At 40.8% G+C, this 17487-nt stretch overlaps 1 protein-coding gene across 9 annotated transcripts in view; it reads left to right on the top strand.

Annotated features, from left to right (window-relative positions):
• The window catches only part of UTRN (utrophin), a 943118-nt gene that overhangs the window by 157267 nt on the left and 768364 nt on the right, over window positions 1-17487 (top strand). For all 9 annotated transcript variants that reach the window (XM_089654601.1, XM_089654598.1, XM_089654599.1 and 6 more), the window contains one exon: window positions 8726-8818. In XM_089654601.1, coding sequence (XP_089510727.1) covers window positions 8726-8818 — 93 coding nt within the window. The remainder of the gene's footprint in view (window positions 1-8725; window positions 8819-17487) is intronic.

Genomic DNA, 17487 nt, shown 5'->3' with positions numbered 1-17487 from the left:
GCCAGGAGAGCTTGCCGTCCAAGGGAGCTTTGGTGTACTTGCAGCTTAAATTGCTGTCCTAGGAAAAGGATGCAGATTAAAAATTCTGGTTTAACTGGTTGCATGTTTGTTCTGGGTCATTAACTCAGAAAGTATTGAATTAATAGACAGAAAACTAGTATTTTCAGTAAAAAGTCAGTAATATCAGTCTCCATACATTTGTTAGTGCAGGATTCCTATAAATTGTCCAACATTTTGCAGTGCTATTAGCATGTCCTATTATTACACATCGAGACCCTCTAACTGCAACAAGCTAGTGAAGAAACTTGCCGTGCATTTGTGTACAGAGATTAGCAAAATGGGTTTAATCTGGTAAAGCTGAAGTTTAGTTAAAAAACATTTTCTTCTGTATAGTTTTAGGCTCCATGTACACTAAAATGCTGGTAATAGCGTTTTTAGTAGTGTTTTAGTAGCGTTAGCATTTTATTAGTGTTTTTACAGTATATGTAGAGGAGAAAAAGAAAAAAAGCTAGAAAAAAGCTCCATCCTAGATTGTAAGCTCCAAGGAGCAGGGCCCTCGAATCCCTCTTGTATTGAATTGTCTTGTGACTGTACTGTCTCCCACCATAATGTAAAGCGCTGAGCAAACTGTCGGCGCTATATAAATCCTGTATAATAATAATAATAATTAAAAAAATGCTAGGGTGCATGGAGCCTTAGATACATTATGTACCTATGTCCCATCGTGTGCAGATTGCTGGGTTTTGTAGAAATCTTCACTGCAGGGCTGCCTTTTTCTCTTTATTCTGCTGAATTTGTGGGGATTATTAGCTTTGGCTCTCTGGGCTCTCTGGGCTCAGCTGTACTAAAGATGATCCAACAGGGACATGTTCCCTCCTGCCCTCTCCACCTTTGAGAACAATTCTTTCATTGATTACACTGAATATAGCATGACCTGTGAATGATGGACAATCTGATCAGTCATGGGATTCTCTCCCCGTTACAGGGAATGTGTTCCAAGTAATGTAATGTGTTCCAGGCAATGTAAAAGAACTTTCCTCAATGGAGGAGAGGGCAATAGGGGGCATGTCCCCATTGGATCATCTTTACTGCAGCTGAGCCCAGAGAGCCAAAGCTGTTAACCCCCACAAGTCCAGCAGCAGGAAGAGGACAGGGCATCTCTGCAGTGAAGACTTCTAAAGAATTCATCTTACTGAACATTGTGGGAGATACCTACAAGTAAATAAAGTAACTAAAGCTGTAGAGAAAAAATATCTTTTAACTCATCTTCAGGTTTAACACACCTCTTAGGGCTCATGTATATGGGGCGTTTGGAAAACTCTTCTGAACGATGGAAACTGACTGCTGGAAAACGTAGGTTAAAAAATATCAGTTTAGCCGTGTTTGCATACCGCATTTTTGTGCGTTTGTGTTTAGAAGCGTTTTTAAAAGATCACCTCAGGAGACCTTCCCAAATGCCCAGAATGTGCTGAAAAATAGTAAATAATTAACTATTTCAGACATTTTGAGAGGAATAGAGAGCAGAAGCAGAGAGAGCAGTATGTGTTGATATTACCTGTCTTTTCTGGTTGTATTTACTATGGATCCCATCATGAGCATAATGCAGCACGTTCTACCATTTTTTCCTTCACGTGAAACCTGGAACTGACTGCGCTGGTGTATTAGGTCCATTTGAATACATGGAAAATGCTTTGCATGCATTTCTGATGTTAAAAAAGGCTCTGGACAGCATCTGGATATGGAACAGTTAAAAAACGCTTCTAAAAGCAAACGCTTATAAACACGGTTAACCGCGTTTATAAGCGTTTGCCATTTGAAATGCCGGTAAATTCTACTCCTGAACGCAAGTTTGGTGCATTAAAAAAAACTACTGTAAACTCAACTGCTTGTAAACGACTGTAAACGAAGATGTGTACATGGGCACATAGGAAAACATTAGGGAGACACTGAACAGCTCCTGAACGTCAGTTTATCAGCTGCAGTGTACATGAGCCCTTACTGAATGAAGTGTTTTGTGTTTCATAAAGTAAAAAAAAGAAACTTCCATAATGTTTGTTACTATGCACTACTGTCTACAATCATTATTTATTTATACAGCTAGAGCTGGAGCAAGAAAGTATATATATACATTTTTGTAAATGTAAGGCATAGATCTTAGTTGGGCTGTATGTGGTTACTGAACTATCCTTAGTAGGCATGGCAACACCAAAGAGTTGAACTTTTCATGTTTTAAGAAAGGGAATGCATAGAAGCCAAGAATATATTTTATATTTAGTCTCTGAAAGGAATGCAATGCTTTGCCAGATTTTTTTCTTTTTATTTCAGAGTTTTTTTTCAGTAAGACTATAGGATAGGCCAGGCAACCCACAGTCTTCCAGCTGTTTCATATCCATATTTTTTTCATAAGGTGGCAAAGCATTCTGGGAAGTGACTACATTGAAGAACACAGGTTTCACAATCACAAGGGGTGTTTAAAGAGTCCTTGTTCTTTTTGATATATTATTATGCTTTGAAAAATTTCTAAATTACTTTTTAGATAATGGGAACATTCCCAAACAATGAAAGCAAAGTTGTCAGAAAAAGATGTTCACTTTTTAATGTTCAATTTTTATGTATTTTCATCAGTAGTCATTTAATATTGTACTTGTAGATATTATTGCAAAGTTGCTTTCAACATATTAAAGAAGAAATTGTATACAAGATATGCTAACTTCAGGCTGGATTCACAGAAGAGGTTTTTGTTTCTCAGCAGCTTTCATGGGAGTCTGCGGTCAGAACTCTGTCTATGGACATTCCTAGGTTTGATGTGAAGTTAAAATAAGGCTGCAAATTAGAATTATAGGCAAAACTTTTTTTTTCCATTTTCAATAGCATAGAGGAGGGTTATCACCCCTGCCAGTTTTTTTTCTGGCATGTGTCCCATTGGGGAGATTTCTCTTCACTTCCTGTCCCTTAGCCAAATAGGAAGTGTGAGGCAATTCCTCCAAATAAGGGAATCCCTGGTTATCAGTAGAACGGGTTTCCTCATTATAACAATTCTCCTCTATTCCTGTTCTGGAGACAACCCAGATTTTGAGATTTTCTTTTACCTTCACTTTCAATGATAATGGTGAAAATGACATGTGTTCTACTCCTCCTCCACTCTATCCCAAACAAGAAAAAGCTTTTGCCTTTAGTTATACTTTAATGTGGAATTCCAGCCTAAAGCCGGCCATACACGGGTCGAATTCCAAAAAAAATATTTTCTAAGAATTTTCATTTGAATTTCACTCCATTAGTGGGGTCACAGAAAAGGCCGATTTTCGTGTGACCATCGAATTTGAGTGATCGGGCATCTTGGAAATTTTTTTTAAAAACAAAAGAAATCTCGAAGCAATGATCGGAGAATTGTGCGAGAAATATAAATGAAAAAGAAACTAGCATAAGCTGTGACCTGGAAAGAAAAGAAAATGCTTTGCCACGAACATACTTTTCTGTAGCAAGGTGAAATTGAAGGCTTGGTTGGTTGAATTTGGAAATCAATGGTGGCACCATCAGATTACAAAATACAGGAAATTTCCAATTTTCTAAAGAAAATTTGTTCGGAATTCAACACATGTGTGGCCTGCATTACAATGTTTAAAAAATCTTCTCCCCTGCTATCTATGCTGCCAAACCTTTTTAGCAAAGATCTGTATACTTATTTGTTTTCAACATGCTCCGGTGTGGTCACATGACCCACAGTTCTGGCTCCCCTGTGTCAGTCAGCGGTAGCTGCTGGGGAGAAGAGGTAGCGTTGATGGCTGGACCATAGGAGCCTATGAGTGACGTCACCAATCCTGGAATTCTCAGCCATTGTCAAGCACTCTCCCTTTCCCCTACAGCCATCGCTGAATGACACAGGGGAACTCTGGAGCTTCGGATCATATGACCAGACCGGAGCGGGCTGAAAATAGGTAAGTATAAAGATCTTTTTTACACAGGTTAGGTAGCATAGATAGGAGTAGGGAGGAAATCGTTTTAATCAGTTAGTTAGTTTTAGACTGGAATTCCTAATGTGTCTGTAAAGAAAACTTTTTTATTGGCCCTGGTGACTGTTGTTTCTGGTACAGAAATGATAGTATATCAAAATTGTATGTCGTCACAGAAACAGTAGATAAGGAGAAATCCAACAATAGGGACATCTGTTGTGGTGACATCTGTTTAGGAGAGGGAATCCCCTTAATTTGGAAAAATCTCCTCTTACTTTCTGTCTCTGGGAAAGGAAGTGAAGGCAAATCACCCTGATGGGACACAGATGGCAATAAAAAGCTTAACAGGGGTCCTAAAATGACACTAAAGTTTGATTTAAAAAACAATTCTAATCAAGTATGCATTGTTAACTCAAAAAAAGTATGTTCTGTTGCTCTCAGCTTGTTCTTTGACTTCCGTTTAGAGGGTCGCTACATTCTCTCTCCATGGTCCCACTGTGTCAGGCCTCGGCGGTGCACGCATGCGCAGAGCGCCGACTCGTCCGATCCAGCGAGCACTGAATCCTAGGCGATCGCGGCGGCGGCTGCCGCGCATGCGCACTAGCGATCGCGGCCGCACCAATGAGAGCACAGGGCGGCCTATTTAAACCTGCCCTGTGCCTCTCCAAATCGCCTTCTGGTCTTGTCCTGTTCCTGGTTAATCCTGTGTTCCTGATACCTTGTTGCCGACCCAAGCCTGCCCTGATACTGCTGCCTTCTCCTGCTCTAACCCCTGGCTACGTCCTGACTATTCTTTACCTGTTCCTGATTGCCTGATCTCCCATTACTGAACCCGGCTTGTGACCTGTTATTCTTCTGCCTGCCGCTCTGCACTGTCTGCTCCACTGTTACTGACCCTGCCCGTCTGACCACTCATACCTCTTCACGTCTGGCTCTCACCTGCTCTACGCCATTGGCTTCTGCCTCTACCACAGCTGGTGTTCCTCGGGGGTCGCAACCTGGTCTCAGGCTGCTTCAAGTCCATCCCCACCATCAGGGGCTCTGGTGAACCAGCAGACTGAGGCTTAGACTCCGCGCCCTGGGGGATTCCGGCCAGTGGGCTGCTAGAGGCTATCGCCAGTCGGCCGCTGACACACTGTATGGTGGAACGTAGCCAGCCTCTGTTACTTGATCCCAAGATGGACTATGGGATTTGTAGTGTGCATAGAGCAGTGCAACCAACATGCACTGCTTGTTTCAAACAAATGGAATTGAGAGATAAAAGAAGAGCTTTGAGTGTTCAAGGAGGTCCTTACAATTAAAAATGACATCATGAAAAATAGATTACAAGGCCATTAAGTAGTAGATGTGTATGGATTACTGTTGGAGAAGAAGAAAATTGTTTCGTGTGATAAAGTGGTTGTAAAGGCTAAAGGTTTTTTAATTTCATTCATTCTATGCATGAAGGTAAAAAATCCTTCTGTGTGCAGCAGCTCCCCCAGCCCCCTCAATACATACATGAGCCTCAGCTCGATCCAGCGATTAGAATGACAACCTCGGCTGCCCCGGGTCTCTGCCTCCTCATTGGCTGAGACAGCAAGTGGGAGCCATTGGCTCCCAGTGCTGTCAAAGACAGCCAGTCAGCCAATGAGAGAGAGGGGAAGGGGCCAAGCTGTGTGTGTGTGAATGGGCACACGGAGCAGTGATTGCCCCCATATCAAGCTGCTTGCTGTGGGGGCACTTGACAGACAGGAGACCCTGCGGGGGACCCGAGAAGAGGAGGAACCAGGCTGCTCTGTGCAAAACCACTGCACACAGCAGGTAAGTATAGACATGTTTGTTTAAAAATAAATAAATAAATAACCTTTAGAATTGCATTAAATGTATTTCCTACTCTATCCAAAACTATTAAAAAAAAGTGTTTTGGCTTTCTCCTTTTGAAGACCTAAACATGATGGATTGGATGAGCACTATCGCTAACTGGCGCTCATCTACCCACGTCTACCAGCCCATAGAGATTGCATGGGTCCATTTTTCCTCTTCAGAGGATGGATTAAAATTTGGAATGATTACAGATATCACAAAAGTGGTAACTGTCCAGTTCTGACCTGAGTCAGCAGGCGATTTGATTTTCATGGGCATGAGAAAGGGACCTTGGGAGTATATATATGATCAACTTATTACAGAGATGATTCATTGCAACATCTTAATTGTTTGCTGCTTGTTTCATTTTATTATTTATCTAATTTTATCAATAAAGCACTATAGTGAAACAAAGTTTTAAAATGTTTAATCCCTTTTTTTAACCACTAGGTAACATTAATTAGTTGTCATTAAATCATTCTTTTACTTATTTTAGCTAGTTGCTATTATAATTTTTTATAGTTTTCTGTATCTACAGTTTGTATGAAGATATTTTATACACTTTTTAGTGTATGGTGGTTGAAGAAGAATGCCAGGCACACAAGCAGTTAAGGACAGTGAGACCTCCTGGTGCTTTCTCTTTTGTTTCACTGAGCTCTGACCATATAGCTATTGTTATACTTCTGGTTTGGCTGACCAACAGCCCTGTTACAGGTGTCCTACACAACAGCTGTAACTTCAATTGAAGATACACTGCCCGCCCCCTCTCTCCTCTTGCCTAGTCACAGAACGCTTTGCATTCTGTGAATCCCTTCACAAAATCCAAAGCTTTCTGTGAATGGGCAGGGGAGAAGAGGGGCAGGAAGAGTGGCTGCTGCATAGGAGAATCATATCTCTTCTCTCGGAGCTCCAGAAATAAGGTGAGAGCTGTACCAATGGCCCTCAGTGAACCAGTAAAAGAGAGATCTCCAGGAGGTTGCATACTCCTCCTTGCACTAAACCCTTTGTATGCCAGCAGATTTTAAGTACTTTTTTATTTTCCTAGAGTTCTTCTTTATCAAAAACATACAAATTTAAGAACAATTGTTTTTTTGGTTCCCTGTAGTGTATATCCAACATAACGAGCAATAGAAGATTAAAGTTGGTTCTTTTTATCTACAGTATCATAAGTAATAAGGTGGAGGCAGATCGAAAGGCCTATAACTTTTGCTGTGGTCCGCAAGGGGTAAACAACGGAAGCACTGAAGTGGTTAGAGATTAAAGAAAATAGATTTTTGCTGTAAGGAGGGAAAATGATTCTTGATGAGATATACAGACACAGTTTCTAACCATTGTCTGGCTGTCATGTTTCCCCCAGCTGTCAGTGGATGTTTCTGTTCAGGACATGTATTTAAGCACCCCTCTTCCTTAGGCTATTGTGTCATCTTGGTTTATGTTCCAGCACTAGACACTTTACTAGTGGGATACAGCTATGGCTTCATGCCAGCACTGAAAATACTTGTTAAAACTTCCTTCCCTTAGTGGGAAGCTGTTGTTCCTTTCTTTTTGATAAATATTTAAAGCTCATCCAGGCAAAAGTGACATTTAAATAGTGCATTGTGCCCAAACACCTCTTCCTAAGTTGCCCTGCAGTTCAAAGGATCAAGATCAGTTTCCTCTATGAGCCAAGTTAATTTCCTGCGCCAGGGACCAGGCATTTTTCCCTGCTAGTTATCTTCTTGGGCACTGGTCTCCTCACTGCCCCCCCCCCCCCCCCTGAGATTTTCTTGCCTGAATATTTCTATTATGATAACCTACTGCCAAAGAACAACCCACTATAAATCCCCTTGCTGCTGATGATTGCAGTGATACCACATATGTGTACATTACTTGTTGGCTGCACCCGTAGTAGGGTCCAGAAATAATATTGCACATTTTTGCAATTTTTTTAATATCCCACCTAAAACACATTGACACTGATACTAAAATTATAAAAAAAATCCTACCTAAAGTACGCTGAACTCTGACCATTGACCATGGCCTTTAACCAGAACCCTGATCTAGATCAAACCCTGATTTGGCTATTTTTTCTTTCTTTATTATTATTTTTTTATTATTATTATTATTATCACACAGGATTTATATAATGCCGACAGTTTTTACAGCAGTTTACAATATTTAACACAGTTCTTTACACTTTTCTCCTGTAGCAAGGAGAAAAATAAATAATGTATCCTTTTCTCCATTTAAGAGGAGAGAACAATATTGTGACAGCCTGCACAGTGACTGATTACTGTGATAGCCAAGCAGAGGCTATCACAGCAATCAGATGATCAGGAACCTGGCATCTAGTTCTCCATCAATAGTACGAGACCCATACAATATGCAGCAACAATAAAAGATGTCTTTCCTTTTGGGATTAATGTTTGAAATAAATGAATAAAAAGCTGACTATTGGTTTTCTCAACCCTTTTGCTGGACAATGTGGTTTGTTAAAGGACGTTGGAAAATAACACTTGCTGCCAGGATCACCAGGTGAAAACAAAGGGGAACAAGCCTAAAAATAGAAAACGAATGCAGAAACCACATCTAAGGATTGGTATTCTGTATCATATTACATTTTTGCTTTTGGGTTTAATACTGCTTTAAATGTAGTTGACATATTGCCCAACTGATTTTAGTATCTGTGCACATGAACAGGTTCTCTTGCTTCTCTCCACCTACTGATGTTATTCTGTTAAAATGCTGGAGGAGACAAATCAGAGGAACAGATAACATTGTCTTTGGAGAGCTGCACTGCCTGTGTACATCGTAGCAGTCAGAAACCAACCTGAGGAGAGTCAGATGTACTGTATATGTTATCATTTGATCTGTTTGTTCCTCTTAAGATTGTTTTTACTTGTAAACTGAATTGTGTTAGCTGTATGAGGGATTCATTTTTTCTTGTTTTGCAGAGTGGAAAAGTATCGGTGAAGGACCTTTTTACAGATCTCAAAGATGGGAGAAAACTGTTGGATTTGCTTGAGGGCCTCACTGGCACCTCTCTGGTTAGTTGGAAGTTAATTTACCTTTTTTATTCTAGGTTGTGCTTGATAGAAAGAAATTTACATTAAATTGCCACACTAAAACAGTGTGCATGTATTGCAAAAATGTATTGCATATGTTTTTTTTTCTTTTGGCTTGGCATGACACATCTTTTTTCAATATATAGCTTTCACAATAGCAAAATTAGGGGAGGCCCACCACATACCGGTAGATCAACCACATCCACTGGTAAGCTAACAGAGGCTTCAGCTACAGACCCTGCATCTTGGGCTGACACATTTCACCTTGTTTGGCCTTAATCATAGAGGGCACCCTCTACGACTAAGCCCAGTAAGAGTGAAACATGTCAGAGGGGCATTTGCAAGATGTTGGGACTATAGCTGAAGCCTCTATTTGCTTACCATCAGTGGACGTGTTGGATCTATGTGGTGTGCACCCCCTTAATTTGCTATTGTGATTCTTCATTAGAATGAGTTATGCTCCTAGAGGGCCTGGTACCCAGTGTGGAGGGGAAACAATAGAAGAACGAACAGGAGGTGTTTGAGCTGCGCTATTTTTTACATGTGGAAATATATGGCTTTGTTGTGATGTTTTTCTAAATTACTAAAAACAGGAATTCGAACACCTGTCAGGTTGTCATTGTTGTCAGGGGAGATTTACCCTCTCTGTTTAACTTGGTGACCATTATTACTGAGAGTGAAAGTAAAAGAAGCTTCTCAAATTTTGAGTGGTCACCAGAACAGGAAGAAAAGGGAAATCATCCAATGGGAACACTAGTTCTGGTGCGTCTGATGGCTGCTAGGGATTTCACTAATTTTGGAGGGATTTCCTCTCACTTCCTGTTTTGGCTATGGGACAGAAAGTGAAGAGAATTCTACCCAGAGGAATACAGATGGCAAAAAAAAAATGACAGGGACTTCATATACAGTGCCTTGCAAAATTTTCAACATTTTGTCATATTACAACCAAAAACGTAAATGTATTTTATTGGGATTTTATGTGATAGACCAACACAAAGTGGCACATAATTGTTAAGTGGAAGGAAAATAATAAATGGTTTTCAAACATTTTTACACATAAATATCTGAAAAGTGTGGCATGCATTTATATTCAGGCCCCTTTACTCTGACACCCCTAACTAAAATCTAGTGGAACCAATTGCCTTCAAAAGTCACCTAATTAGTAAGTAGAGTCTACCTGTGTGTAATTTTATCTCAGTATAAATACAGCTGTTTTGTGAAGCCGTTAGAGGTTTGTTAGAGAACATTAGTGAACAAACAGCATCATGAAGGCCAAGGAACACATCAGACAGGTCAGAGATAAAATTGTGGAGAAGTTTTAAGCAGGGTTAGGTTATAAAAATTTATCCCAAGCTTTAAACATCTTGCGGAGCAATCCATCATCTGAAAATGGAAAGAATACGGGACAACTGCCAACCTACCAAGACATGGCCATCCACCTAAACTGACAGGCTGGGCAAGGAGAACATTAATCAGAGAAGCAGCCAAGAGGCCCATGGTAACTCTGGAGGAGCTGCAGAGAGCCACAGCTCAGGTGGGAGAATCTGTCCGCAGGACAACTATTAGTCGTGCACTCCACAAATCTGGCCTTTATGGAAGAGTGTCAAGTAGAAAGCCATTGTTGAAAGAAAGCCATAAGAAGTCCCATCTGCAGTTTGCAAGGAGTCATCTGGGGGGGACAGCAAACATGTGGAAGAAGCTGCTCTGGTCAGATGAGACCAAAATTAACTTTTTGGCCTAAAAGCAATACGCTCTGTGTGGCAAAAAACGAACACTGCACATCACCTTGAATTCACCATCCCCACCGCGAAACATGGTGGTGGCAGCATCATGTTGTGTGGATGCTTTTCTTCAGTAGGGACAGGGAAGCTGGTCAGAGTTGATGGAAAGATGGATGGAGTCTGCAAAACACTTGAGACTGGGGCAGAGGTTCACCTTCCAGCAGGACAACGACCCTAAACATACAGCCAGAGCTACACTGGAATGGTTTGGATCAAAGCATATTCATGTGTTCGAATGGCCCAGTCAAAGTCCAGACCTAAATCCAATTGGGAATCTGTGGCAAGACTTGAAAATTGCCGTTCACAGACACTCTCCATCCAATCTGACAGAGCTTAAACTATTTTGCAAAGAATGGGCAAAAATTTCACTCTCTAGATGTGCAAAGCTGGTAGAGACATACCCAAAAAGACTTGCAGCTGTAATTGCAGTGAAAGGTGGTTCTACAAAGTATTGGCTCGGGCGGGCTGAAAACAAATGCACACCACACTTTTCAGATATTTATTTGTAAAAGTTTTTGAAAATCATTTATCGTTTACCTTTCACTTCACAATTATGTGCCACTCTGTGTTGGTCTATCACATAAAATCCCAATAAAATACATTTACGTTTCTGGTTAGAACATAACAAAATGTTGAAAATTGCAAGGGGTATGAATACTTTTTTCAAGGCACTGTAAAATGAAATCAAAAAAACTTTTAGTGATCCCATTACATAAGAATGATATATCCATTACTCTTATAACAATACAAAACATTACCCAGTGACAGATCATGCATTGCTGATAGCTGTGGATGGAAAACGCTCTTTTAAGTGATACTTTGAAGGTCTCATTTGCTATGGAACTTTACCAGTCCCTGACCTCTGTCCTTTATGCTGCACCTTCTGATCCCTGCAGTGTCCAAGCTTTCAGGATTACCTCTACAACTGTCAATTCTCTACTTCTTGTCCTAGGTAAATCATCACTCACAGTCTATGTGTTGAACCTGCAAATGGGATAGAAACCTGCAGGTCACTAAATGTCTGTAAAGAGTAGTTTTAGAGCAGGCACATAGACCAGCAAGTGGAGCCAAACTGCATGAATATAAAGCAAAGCTGCACTTGTTTGTCTCTGACATTGAGTGTTAGCAACTGCCATCTGCCAAAAAGTGATCACTGCTGACTTTTAGTAACGGCTGAGTTTTGGATTTCCCTTTGTGTTTTGATAAGCATACCAGTCTGCGTGGATCAAGAACAAACCTAAGATGGTCCCGTTTGTTGATCCCAAATGTCTGCCATTTGTTTTACCTGAACGATCTAATAAAAAGTAAAAGAGCTTTCCAGAGTGGATCTCCATGGCAAAAATGTATCCCTGTGCTATGCTAATAACACCTCATATGCCCTTCTAGAACAATCATTTAATTTAAATGCATGATCACAGCTGCATAACAATTAGTGGATAAGTGCAAACAACCCTATCACTGGTATTATCTTGGAGGAACAGTAGTGCTCCATGGGAAAGTTCATCTTTTGGTCTCTTGAGATTGGTTGGCTACGTTCGGGAGTAGCTTGTATGCCATTTCTCAGTTTAACAGTCATCATCTGGGTGTCAGTCATACTAGTGGTAGGGCATATTTACTTTGCTAAGTAAATTCTCACTTAGCTTGGGAAATATGGTGAAGCTAAATGAAAATTCACAAAGAATACCCAGTCATGTACATGGAAAACCTAACCTAGCATTAATGAGATCAGAGCCCAGTAAATTCTTCCAAAACCTTCCATGCTCCAACGGTAAAAAAAAGAGGTTTATGCAATAAAAGGTTGGGAATGCAAACTATGCATTTAAAACACAGCAGCGCACATGGAATTGGAGCATACTGCATTGTTTAAATGCCCTTTTAGGGTTCATTGGGCTGACACTCACAATGAATGCCATTACAGCACACCAATACACGTAATGTGTATTACCATACATTGCCCAGGCATTGTACTGCAGATCGTAATGTGTAGGACCAGACTAGGCTGGATTCACACCTTTTGTGCTTGATTCATTTTCCATTGCAGTCAGTCCATACATTAATGCAGACCATAGATGGGTCGAAAATCGGCCGATTTTTCTTTTAAAAAAACGAAAAATCGGTCGTTCAAGCGGCCGACGTTACCAGCAACGGTAAAGAAAAAAAATCGGCCGATTTTCATCCCGTCTACAGCCGGCAAAAAGTGTCCCTGCAGAGAGCTCCGTTATTTCTTTGACAGTTCCTTGACATTTATAGCGGTTGCAACAATGTATTTGTATCCATTTAGGATACAGATGTTTTTATTCGGAAACAAATAGATACATTGTTGCAACTGCTATAAATGTCAAGGAACTGTCAAAGAAATAGCGGAGCTCTCTGCAGGGACACTTTTTGCCGGACTGGAATTCCTCTTCTTCTTCATCCTCTTCTTCTTCCTCTTCTTCTTCTTCATCCTATTCTTCATCCTCTTCTTCTTCCTATTCTTCTTCTTCCTCCTCTTCTTCTTCTTCATCCTCTTCTTCATCCTCTTCTTCTTCCTCTTCTTCATCCTATTTTTCTTCTTCCTCTTCTTCATCCTCTTCTTCTTCCTATTCTTCTTCTTCCTCCTCTTCTTCTCCTTCCTCTTCTTCTTCCTCTTCTTCATCCTCTTCTTCTTCCTCTTCTTCTTCCTCTTCTTCTTATTCCTCTTCTTCATCCTCTTCTTCATCCTATTTTTCTTCTTCCTCCTCTTCTTCTTCTTCTTCATCCTCTTCTTCATCCTCTTCTTCATCCTCTTCTTCATCCTCTTCTTCTTCCTATTCTTCTTCCTCTTCTTCATCCTCTTCTTCATCCTCTGCTTCTTCCTCTTCTTCATCCTCTGCTTCTTCCTCTTCTTCATCCTCTGCTTCTTCCTCTTCTTCATCCTCTTCTTCATCCTTTTCCTCTTCTTCTTCTTCATCCTCTTCTTCTTTTTCTTCTTCTTTTTGTCCTCCTCTTGCAGGTCACTGCCCATGCGCAGATTTTTTTGTCGGTAAAAAGATCGGCCGATTTGCCCATCATTGCCGCGGAAATCGGCCGATCGGCAAAATTGGCCGATTTATTTCCAACTTTACCGATAAAAAAAATCTGCCAAAATACCGAAAAACGGCCGAACAATTAGCCCACTAACAATCCGAAAATCGGCTGATTTTATTTTCAGCCGAAAAATCGGCCGATTTTCGACCCATCTATGGCCTGCATAAGACTTGAGGGATATGTTTTATGATGTAAATTGAAGTTCAGTACAAAGTACATTGCAGTTTGTTGGTCACTGAAAAAAACCAACAAGACATGTTATAGTACACCAACATACTGTGTCTCACAGAAGTGAGTACTTCCCTCACATTTTTGTAAGTATTTTCTTATATCTTTTCATGTGACAACACTGAAGAAATGACACTTTGCTACAATGTAAAGTAGTGAGTGTACAGCTTGTATAACAGTGTAAATGTTCTGTCCCCTCAAAATAACTCAACACAGCCATTCATTTCTAAACCACTGGCAACAGAAGTGAATACACCCCTAAGTGAAAATGTTCAAATTGAGCCCAAAGTGTCAATATTTTGTGTGGCCACCATTATTTTCCAGCACAGCCTTAACCCTCTTGGGCAAGGAGTTCAGCAGAGCTTCATAGGTTGCCACTGGAGTCCTCTGCCACTCTGCTCTGCTTCAGTATGTCACAGTACATGTTGGCATTCATTGTTCCCTCAATGAACTGTAGCTCCCTAGTGCCGGCAGCACTCATGCAGCCCCAGACCATGACACTCCCACCACCATGCTTGACTGTAGGCAAGACACACTTGTCTTTGTACTCCTCACCTGGTTGCCGCCACACACGCTTGACACCATCTGAACCAAATAAGTTTATCTTGGTCTCATCAGACCACAGGACAGGTTCCAGTATTCCATGTTCTTAGTCTGCTTGTCTTCAGCAAACTGTTTGCGGGCTTTCTTGTGCATCATCTTTAGAAGAGGCTTCCTTCTGGGAGAGATAACACCAAATTTAAAATATTATATATATATATATATATATATATATATATATAGTGTAGCACTATTGAATACTAAAATAATTCCATATACTAATAAGTGATTAGATCCTATATAGATCTATAAGTGAACAAATAGTGACAAAGTGGCAAAACTATATAAAAGTGAAAATATACGTGAAAATAATCTTCCACAATCCCTCTAATACACAATTGAGGGATCCAATGCTCACAAATACAAAGTGCAAACAAATATGTGAATCCCCCGTGGGCGGTGTACTCCTGGGAGATACTGTACATGTTGTTACATTTCCAATGGTTTGAATAACGCATTGGGAGAAAAACACCTACTGTAGGTGTGAACTCAGCTTAAAGTGATTATAAAGGCTGAACTTTTTTTTACCTTCATGAATTCTATGCATGAAGGTAAAAAACTTTCTGTGTGCTGCTCCCCCTATAGCCCCCCTAATACTCACCTGAGCCCCCTCTCAATCCAGCGATGTGTACGGGAGCCTCAGCTTTCCCAGGTCTCTCTCTCCTCATTGGCTGAGACACAGCAGCAGGAGCCATTGGCTCCTCCTGCTGTCAATCACAGCCAGTGAGCCAATGAGAGGAGAGCAGGGGTGGGGCCCAGCCATTGCTCTATGTGTCTTACGCATATGGGCGCAAAACCTTGCACAGATCAGGTAAGTATGACATTTGTTATTTAAAAAAACAAACAAAAAAAGAAGCTTTAATATCACTTTAAAGAGATTGTAAATGCTTTGTTTTAAAAAAATAACACACAGGTTCATTCTTACCTACTCTGTGCAATTGAATTGCACATAGTGGCCCCAAAACTCCTCTTCTCAGGTCTCCTGCTGGCACTCCTGGCTTCTCCCTTCTGCTGAGTGTCCGTGCTTAGTGCTTTTTATGGGGTCACTCTTGCAGGCTCGCTCCTGAGACTCACTGTCTGCATCTATTGACACAGACCGCGTGACTCTACCCTGATCCCTCGTCACTAGCTTTGATTAACAGCAGTGGGAGCCACTGGATCTTGCTGCCAGAGACCAGGAAGTGAGGGGAAAGAAGATGGGCACAGGGCTGGATTGAATGAGGGCTCGGGTAAGTATGGGGGGGGGGGTGAGGGGGATACTGATGTCTAAATATTTTTTACCTTATAATGATACTATAGCTAAAAACTTTTTTTTTACCTTAATGTATTCCTTGAATTAAGGTAAAAAACATTTTCTATTCCCTATGTGAAGGAGAAGAGAGGGGAGAAGAGATCCATTACTTTACATGGCTGCATTTCTTCTCCCCTCTCTTCCTTTTCGTACAGGGACTTGAGCAGCAGAAACAATTGGCTCATGCTGCTGTCAGTCAAATGTAGGAAGTGGAGGGTGGGGCTAAGCCCCTCTGTGTGAGTCTATGGAACATGATTCCATAGACACACAGCTCTGGAAAAAGTAGGCACTGTGTGCCTCCATAGCAAACGGCTTACTATGGGGACACACTAAGAAGAGGAGGAGCCAAGATTGCCAGCGGGAGACCCGAGAAGAGAAGGATCGGGGCTGGTCTGTGCAATACCACTGCACAGAGCAGGTGAGTATAACATGTTTGTTTTTTTAATTTAAAACACATGTGACTTTTTTAACACTTTAATACAAGGATTGCAGTAAGGTAAGAAATGGGTTTTATAACCACTTTAACATTGTGCTAAAAACAATGATTTAAGGGCTCACTTACACTTCTCAGTTTTGGTACATTACCACAATGCATGTTAACACACACTACATGCGTTAGCATATTGTGGTATGGGTGCCATGAATGGTATCCCAATGCACTAAGGCACACATCTGTGACACACATGCATTGCAGCACACCACAACACACAGTAATGCACTATGGTATTGATTACCATGATACCCAATAAACTATTGATGTCCAATAAATGGGCTGGCAAGGGACCACTTAACAAGGCTCTCTGTGCATAGGAAACCATGGTCTAACGGCCCAGCAGGAGGAAGGTCATGACCCCATAGTGGGCCGTGGCCTGGTGGTTGAGATCCACTGTGGTATAGAGTGGTGCTAACTACTAATGTCATGTAGATACTACTGACTAATACATCTACTTAATGGTGCCTGCTTATGACTGCATATTTGTTTATAAGGTATGGTTAATATACATCAATAACATCTCAGACTACAAATAGATTGTTAAAAGGATGGATCATGGAAATAAAAATATATATTTTAATTAGAGCCTGGCTGACTTACTGATTGGCCATGCTTTGACTCTCATGACTGTTGCAGACAATTCCTGCGAGATCTAGACACAATAATTTCTCTACTTCATGTTGTAGCCTTAGGTTAGATGTAAGGCATTTTTTCTAAGAAATTGGCGTATGTGGAAATATCTAATCAGGATGAACTGGGACGGATTTAATTCCTAAAAAATCTTTGTGTACAATGCTTTGCTTTTAATGCTGTACACAATGAATAAACCGTTTGTTGAAGAATAAAGAGGCTGTAAATTGGATTGCAGGCATAATGTGTGATAATCATTGATTTTCCAGTTTGTTGGAAAAATGTCCCTGCCAGCGTTCCTCAGGCTTAACTCCAGAGCATAAGAAAGGACTGCTTACACAGTGCTGTCACTGTCAGGGATGGTTGATACATTCTCAGTGCTCATACAACTCACTGGAGGATGGCAAATAACCCCCTTGCTGGTGCTACCCATCTATAGTCAAGTCATTTATGCGACCCCAAAGGAAATAGTTTGTTGCAGTTTTACTTTACTTCTGATTCTCTTTGTCTTTCGCTTTCACGCCGATCTGTTTTTCTTCATATTTTGTATTGAAAAAAGTGGAAGAAAAACGCACGTCCG

Source organism: Staurois parvus, unplaced genomic scaffold (genome assembly GCF_062004578.1).
Source record: "Staurois parvus isolate SC_StPar_1 unplaced genomic scaffold, SC_StPar_1.0 ptg000780l, whole genome shotgun sequence".
NCBI lineage: Eukaryota > Metazoa > Chordata > Amphibia > Anura > Ranidae > Staurois > Staurois parvus.
The sequence above is the reverse complement of the archived record's forward strand: the minus strand, read 5'-3'. Positions and strand labels throughout refer to the sequence as shown.